General features: G+C 36.6%; 1 protein-coding gene across 2 annotated transcripts; it reads right to left on the reverse strand.

Annotated features, from left to right (window-relative positions):
• Positions 1 to 5,439: 5,439 nt before the first annotated feature.
• On the reverse strand, positions 5,440 to 8,041 carry LOC131031318 (sphinganine C4-monooxygenase 2). 2 transcript variants are annotated; one of them, XM_057962416.2, is made up of 3 exons: positions 7,321 to 8,041; positions 6,918 to 7,186; positions 5,440 to 6,271 (listed from the first exon to the last, which is right to left on the reverse strand). In XM_057962416.2, the coding sequence occupies exons 2-3, from the start codon at positions 7,149 to 7,151 to the stop codon at positions 5,726 to 5,728; spliced, it is 780 nt and encodes a 259-aa protein (XP_057818399.2). In that variant the 5' UTR covers positions 7,152 to 7,186; positions 7,321 to 8,041; the 3' UTR covers positions 5,440 to 5,725. The 2 variants fall into 2 exon arrangements, with proteins under 2 accessions (XP_057818399.2, XP_057818398.2); XM_057962415.2 differs by having other exon boundaries at positions 7,288 to 8,041.
• Between the last annotated feature and the right edge of the window lie 542 nt (positions 8,042 to 8,583).

Consider the following 8,583-nt stretch of genomic DNA (forward strand, 5'->3'; position numbering starts at 1 on the left):
TAGTGGACACCTATCGACTTTTCGTATTCCTCAAGAACCATACAACGCATCCACCATGCAAAAGGAGGCGATCAGTGCTTGCTCAAAATGAGGTTTCTCGACATTCTAAGAAAAGTCTTATGTTTTTCCTCAGTTATCTAGCAAAATTTTGTAAGCTTGAACATTGTTCTATCATATGGAAGATATGGTTTCTGGTTCTTAATGTATAATCTTTAGTAATTTTTATTGGAAGGTTTGAATGGTCTCTGAATTCTAGTATGTGTTGTGACGTTTTCACACATCGCCTTTTTGCAAATGGGGACCCCCTACTTTTTAGGCCCTCTCGGTCTTTTGACTTGCGTTTTTGGGGTCTTTTCGCAACAATCTCGTCAGTCTCTCTGCTTTGCAGGCATTCGAGGGTCATTTGGGTTTAATCTACTTTTCGTTTGAGCAAGTTTGGTAAAGTCTAGGGCCTATTTTGTCCTTTTTTAAGGTTTCTGCCTTTTGTCCTAGATTTTAGGGGTTTATGTTAGGGTTTTGGAAAAACTGAACATGCGACTGGAATTAAGACCCTTCAAGGAACCTTCCAGTAAAATTTGCGCCAAAACGAAGCAACTTTTTATTTTTAGAAAGTTCCAATTTTTTAGGGATTTTACTGAGTCCTGGATTGGTCTAATTTTGCCAAAAATCAAACTTACTATTTTTAGTAAGTTCTATTTTTAGTAAGTGCTTTTCTGACCTATTTTGCCCAAACCTTGACATTTTGCAACACTTACTATTTGGGAGAATCTATTTTTGGCAGGATCTTCATAGGAAAACACTGAAAGCTAAATATCTCTAAAGACGCTGAAGACTGAACGTTCCTGAAAACCATTTCTATATCTGGAAGAGTCAGAAGGCAAACAAGTTGGATCAAAAAAATGGTTGAGTATGGAACTCCTATTCCAAAAGAAGAAAGCATGCAAAATCATATAAGTCTGGAAATTCGCATCAATCCACCAATGTCATCCTGATCCAGAAATGGCCTAAAATTTGACTAAGTCTGGAATTTTGGAAGATCTTCCAAAATCCGGAATTTGCATTATGATTCCTATGGACTTGAAACCACTCTCAAACATCCTGACAATATATATGAAATATAATTTAAAGTATAAGAAAGGAAAAAGACATATTGAAGATGTCACTTATACTTAAATGTTATATTTCATATCTATATCCTGACGAAGAGCCTGGAACTTGTGAAAAAATTCCATGAATCCTTCACATAGTGAAAATTCCGCCCTAGAATGCAGTTGGGCGCCAAACTGAGGGAGGCAAGGACAAACGAAAAATTCCATGAATCCATGGCATAGTGAAAATTGCGCCCAAGCATGCAGTTGGGCGCCAAACTGAGGGAGGCAAGGACAAATGGAAAATTCCATGAATCCATGGCATAAGAAAAATTCCGCCCAAGTATGCAGTTGGGTGCCAAAATGGGTCAGACAAGGACAGACGGAAAAATCCATGAATCCTTGGCTAAGTGTGATTTGCACCAAGAGGAAGGGCGTCAAAATGGGATTCCCATGGATAGAAGGAAAATTTCATGAATCCTTGGCCAGATGAAAAATCTGCCCAAATGTAGACTTAGGCGCCAAACTGGACATTCCATGGAAGGCGTGGACAATGAAAAAAAATTCCAAGGCACAGTGAATTTGAGGCCCAAGTTAATAAGTTGAAATTTTTGCCTAAGACATGGAATCCAAGGGGTCAAGGAGGAATAGAAAATAAAATTCCCCTCGGGCAAATTTTTGAATTTGCTATTTTTAGACACCGAATCTCGTCGGAATGAGGAAATTGTTATAGATTTGAAATCGTGGCAGAATTCTCCATCCAATGAACCTAGCTCCTAAATTTTAGGAGGATCCCTAAAAAATAGGGATGTCGAAAAGAAGACATGGACAATTCACAAAACAATGAATTCCTTCCTTAGGAGGAATTCCCGCCCCAGCCTTGTGGAGGGAGCCAGAATGAAGAGTGCATGGAGAAACAGGCAAATTGTAAGAATACTTGACCGAGGCATTTTAGCACCAAAGTGAGAGAAGGGGTGTTAGATAGAGGGATGCAAGGAATCCATGGAATTGAAAGAATTCCCCACCAAGTGTAAAATGTCGCCTAGGAACACAGGATTGCGCTAAAATGATCTTCGCATGGACAATGCACAAAGAGATGAATTCCTTCGTCAGGGAAGAATTGCACCCAAGAAGAAGAAATTCTAGGAAAGGGTAAGGAACAAATTTCTTTCCAAAGGAGAATTCCTCCACAACAAGAAATCATATTCAAGGATGAATTGAAGATAAAATTTCTAAGGCAAGGAAGGAATCAGGGATGAACTAAACAAGAAATTTCCCCCAAGAAAAGTTTTTAAAGATCCATTCCCGGGCATCAAATCACATCCAAATTTCAAAACTTTTTATAGATTTGGATTCATAGGAGAATTCTCTCCCTCTTGGGCTTAAAACCCTAATTTGGAAATTTTCCTAAAAAATAGGAGATGGTGAAAAATTATGGAAAACCTTCTTAAAGCAAGGAAAGTTGAGGAGACTTCAAGAAAATTCTTCCTGAATCGAATTTACCCTCTCCAACAATTCTAGATATGCAGGAGCAGATATACGATGGTGGGGTCCACTTGCATGGCGAGGATCTATTGAACACATGGCAGTAGAGTGGTGCATTCATTATCGGAAAATTTGACCAAATGGCCACCCAGTCATTGCATGTTGAATTTATGGCAGATTCCTTTTGCATCCAGCCGCCGCATGTGGAAATGATGGAGAATTTATGACATAATGGGGTGATTTTTGCATGGATGAATATTCAATGCATGTTGGGCGAATTTGAAAGAGGTGGTGCATTTAATGCACAATGGATGCTATTTTGGGTACTTTTGAATTAATTGTATATGGGCATGATGGGTTATTAATTGGAGATTCCCGTCTTGTTGCATCATGTGTGGAGAATCTTTTAGGCAAACCCTAATTAGGGTTTTGCATGTAATCATGGCCTGAGGCCTAAATAAAGGGATGACCCCCCTCATTTATAAAAGGGGAGGGAGCTTTGTATGAAATTGTTGCGATAAGCTTTGAGATAATAACAGTAAAACATTGTTCTTTGATGGTGTCCACTTAAGTTATTTTTTTAAAGCTCGCATGGTTTCACCTTCCTCACTTAGAGTAGAAATAGTGAAGTGCTTTGATTTCAATGGAGAATGTAATAGTGTCTGATGAATTTCCATGGTTCATACTTTTTGCATCTTGCTGATTGTAAGTTGCAGTGTAAAGTTAGCCTAAACCCCCTAAATTTGTGCTAAGTTTGATTGTAGATGGTCGTTTGGATTGCGTCGTTTTTGGGTATTCAAATGTACTTTCTCGATTTGAAAATCCTCTAGCATCCCCAGAAGATTGCATCGGTTCTTGCAGAGTTGTAGTTGATCTTGGCGAAGCAGAACTTGGTTTGTTTGGAATTTGTCTACCAAAGCAATAACTGTTCATATCATGGCCCTTAGGAATAGATTTAGATCCTTCTGAACCCTTTTCCCCTTTACTTTTAGTTCATTTTAGTCCGTTCGAAGCAGCAGCATCACAAAATTGTCATATCCGATGATGGAGTTCCAGCCACAACAAAGAAGTGAAAGAATGATGCAAACGTAAGGCCCCTTGGATTACCAGCAAACACATTAGCCAACTGAGTCACGTCCACGCTTGAAGGAACCTTGGATTCGATTGTTTGAACTTCTTGCAATCTTAGCATACAATCGCACTTTGATCAAGAGAGAGTGAAGTGACCGCTAGGCAACTTTATTCTGTGTTCGACGTAGTCATAAAAAACACATCAATAGTATGTAAGAGACAATTTCTGCTTTGTATGATGGCTGAGATTTTAATCTGTCCTAGGAACCTTATAGTATATTTGCCCATAGGGTGAGGGCATAAATCTATATGTAATCTTTTTTTATTTTAATATAAATTACAGGTTTATGTCTTTTATAAAAATAAAAATAAAAAACAAGTTTTCTTAATCAAATATTTATGTTGAAGATTAATTGATATTAATATTTTTAATTTGATGGAGTTCATAAGAGAAAAGATATAATTGTTGAGCACCTAACTTTGTAACTCTCAAAATCATACATAGTGATTTCAAATCACTACCAAATTTTATAATATCTTACTTAGCAAGTCTTTTACTTGAACCTAAGGTTTTTAGGACCACCTCATCAAATATGATGTCATTTCAATATAGTTTTGTTGATAGAAAAAAAGTTAGACCATTCTGCATTCTGTTATTGTAGATGTACTTTGAATCATGTTTTTGTTATTGTGCCAATGCGACATCACTTGAATTTTACTTTTCAAATTTAACAAATAGATTTTGTTCAAATACTAATAACCTTAAAATCACAACTAATATCATGGACCTTTAAAAAAATCAAAAAATTTAAATCTACAAATATCATCACAACTATTAAAACACACTCAAATATTAAGTTTTCCCCCACAAAATATAACCTTTATAAATAAATTGAAAATGTTGCACACCCTTCAAAGAGATGAACTTCCACTTGATGATTTTTTTTAAAATTGTGTCAATGGGTCATGGGTGTTGCATAGACAATCTTGAGTGTAATGAGTCAGTCGGGGACCAAGTCTTGTTGATTGCAAGACATTGGCATTGTAAAGAATGAGGCTAGAATAGTGCCCCAACGACATGATCCAATTTCTTTTCACTCCTTGCTCATCCAATAACTCCAATTGCTAACTTTAAAGAAACTAAAAAAATCATAACTAAAAGCCCATTAATAAATTTCACATGTACCAATAACTACCCATTTTAGCCCCAATAGTTAGAATTTTTGGACTTTAATTGGAAGAGTTGTGCAACTTTGTTTGTACTCATAGCTTACTACTGGGGTATTTGTTCATAAGTATTGGCCATTTTTTAAATGGTTGTAGTCCAGGATTATAACTATAAGCAGTTAAATTGCATTCAAGAATAATATTTTTTTGTCAAAATCTGATGAACCATTTATAAAATCTGCAGCTGCACAGAATTAACTATAATGACTACTGATATGCTTCTCCTAAAAAACTTCAAAAAAAAAAGGGTGAAAATTTGTTAAAATTTGAGGACAGCACTCAGAAGACCGTGATTTGGCTGGAGTTAGGAAAAATACTGCCACCACATAAAAATATAAACTCATTAAAGACACACGGGGCGGGTACTTATGTGCAGATGCACGCCTGGCACGCAATGATTATACCGTAGTCATCCGTAATCTGACACATTGTCTTATTCTACTGTTATGTGTAACGTATGCAGATGTTCATAAATTTTGCTGTTAAAAGGAAGGCCAAGGTAGTACAGGTTTTAAGGCATTTTGAAGTGTAACAACTTTTGATAGCTGTCACACAGAAAAGAGAAACATAAATGAGAATCTTCGTACCATTTAGGTATTTTATTCTGTTAACCTCTGAAAAATTAACTGCACTAACTGCTCAGCTGCACTCTTAAAGAAATCTTACACTCTGACCAGTACTGCAGTGATCCAGCTAGCAGCAGTTATTAAGATCATTTAAGCAGAACTTACAAGCTTTAGCTTGCATAGTTTTATTACATAAATGTTACAATATCAGAGTTAACATTTATTGATTGATGAGAAATTCAACCAGCAATCACTGGTAAATATGATGAACCAATGTGGCTCTAGGAACTAATGCTTTTTGGCTGGTGCAGCTTCAAATCCACCATCTGGTCGTTTCACAATTCTGTAAGGCATATGAGTCCCAAGAAGTTTGTCCCAAAATACAAAGAAGGGCTGTGAAAAGTTGTATTTCACTCCATGGTGCTGGTGATGAATGTCATGATATGCTGTGTTGTTCCCAAAAAAGATGTGAAAGGGATTTCCAGGCAGCATGAGGCCACAATGGTCATCTACCCCTTTGATTGTTGCAAAGGTGAAAAAGAATATGGATGTTCTAGGGGTCATCCCAGAGAAAAGATATGACAGAACACCACCAGTTGTGTCCAGAAGCAAGCCCTCCAATGGATGATTGTACATTGCTCCAAAAGGCCAGGGCACTATAAGCCTGTGGTGCCTTGAATGAATAGTCCGATACAAGAACTTGTTATGGTGCATAAAACGGTGCAGAAAATACTGCCATGTATCCAACACAAACATGGCTATCAAGAATTGTATAGCCTGTACCATGAGTGAAGGTTGTAAGGTTATACCAGATTCTCCTACCTCACCAGTCACCTGTACTCCACCAAGTTCCACAAAGTTTATAATTGAAGTAACAAAAATAATAAATCAATTATCAGAAAATCAAACAGAAAGAAACAGGGAGAGTCTCTACAGTAACTGAAATCCCATTGAATTGTAGACATTAGGTTTCTGCAGTCTATGTAGAGTGTGATTTGTGTGTCTGGTTTTGACTGTTTATATCTTTTTGTCTTTTTTGCTTTTCATCCTGATGATGAATCATAGAGTATGATTAGATCCGTTGATGGAAAAAGGATATACAGAGTCAAATCCAGAAACTCATATCGTGCATCCCATTGGACATCCCATTGGATGTTTTTCAGAGCTTCTAAAGGAGGAAAGCTATAAGCCAACAATGGCAAATTTATAAACAAAAAAATATCATCAGAAGTTGAGATACATATGCCCAAAATGATTCAAGCAATCTCCCTACACACTTTGCTCAAGAAAAACTCAAATACTAATCTGAGCCAAACTTCAAGAACTTGAGATGAATTATAGCATTGATTTGTCTTAACATATGATAAGATCATGTACAGGTAAAGCTCAAAAGTGATATGAATTTTATGCATGCCACAATCACTATAAAATGATGTAATATCAACAGGAATTTATTGAATTGTGCAATTATTAGACATACCTTCAATAATATCAGAGCAACCATAGCCTGAATTAACTGCTGAAGCAACACCCCTTTGACAACAGTACTCTTCGACACCAAATTTTTCATTTTCTCCTCAGCAACAGTATGCATTCTGTAGCCATCAAGATGCTCCAGCAAAACATAAAAGCCAGAATATACCCAATACACAATAATGGGTACAAATGTGCCCAGAGCCTCATCTTTCAGAAAAAACTCCATCCATTGACCCATTATATGATCAAACACCCAATTCTCCTCTTTATTCCCTGGTCATTCCAAGCACTATCTAAATAAGCACAATTCCTTTATTCCTCTCGAACTCACAAAGAAAATTTAACAGTAAGAAACAATAAAACAGTATACAGACCAGTAGATATCAGAAAAGAAACAGAAATTTTACTTTGTCTTCAACTACAGGGTGCCCTGATGTCAATTGACTCCCTACTCAACCCCTGAAAGCACTAATTAATTTCAAATCCCTCGTTGATCTTCCGCTCATTCCTCCACCCTTTAAAACATCAATCTCTCCAAGAGCCAATTCAGTAGAGGCTTTTCAAGTCTTCATTGTTTTAAGCAGATCATTTTATGTTGCAGAAGATTACAGGGGACTGCCAATAATTGCACACAATAATGTGTTGCACAGAAATGGGTACGCCTGATTATAAATCTCCACTTTCCATTCTCATTAATTAGCTGACACCCACTAAGTACAAATTGTGCAGGTCAATCCACCAACCCCAAATCATTGGCAATACCACAGCCAATCCAGTAAAAACCCCATCAAGCCAAAAGGGTTTTCAGAAATCCTTTCGAAAAAGTATTCCTTCGAAATCTCTTCCGGAAGTAAACAACAATGCCGAGTTGGGATCATTGTCGGATATAAACAGAATTTACCAGTCAAAAAACTTAAATTTCGCATTTAAAATAATTCGGTGCATGCAAATTCTAATTAAGAAGAAACATGCACCCCAAATCAAAAAGCCATGAAAACCTTGTTCACAACCACCATCAATTAATCATCCCAGATAAAAACCCTAATTATATCAATTTGCATTCAATCCACCGAACAAAAATGCGATCTGAAAACTAAGTTCTTAAAGATCAGTAGTCAAGCGACCTACATACATTGTAACTGAGAGCCCTGTTCTTAAAAACCTGGACTCAAATTACCAAACAAAACGGCATTTAAAAACCTCCACTGAGCAAAATTCCCAAAAAATTCTTCGTCAAGTTTCTCAGAAAATCCCTTCTATTGGTTAGCTTTTGTAATTTTCAAATCCCAATTAAATTCAGAGCAGTTGAAAAGCGAACACTGATTTGAAATTTAGGAAGTTGCTGGGCTACCGTTGTAATTTGAATTTGGAAGCTTTCAATTTTAGCAATATTTGCTGAAAGCTTAGGATATGGTGATGTGGCTCTCTTTTGGCTGTTTCATTTTAATTGATATTTATGATTTTGATGATGTTTATTTAATGTCCATGTCTTTTTAGGTATGGTTCAGGAAGGTTCATTTAACCACCTTTAGTTAAGTTAGGGTTTCTTCACCTCCATGTGGTATCCGTAGTTGTGTTATTGAATTAGTTATGTCACAATCCAAGTATATTAGGGGAGAGGGTCTTTTATATGCGCATTCTAATTTTGCACTTTTTAATTTTTTATCCAG

This window comes from Cryptomeria japonica, chromosome 5, assembly GCF_030272615.1.
Source record: "Cryptomeria japonica chromosome 5, Sugi_1.0, whole genome shotgun sequence".
NCBI classification, from domain to species: Eukaryota; Viridiplantae; Streptophyta; class Pinopsida; order Cupressales; family Cupressaceae; genus Cryptomeria; species Cryptomeria japonica.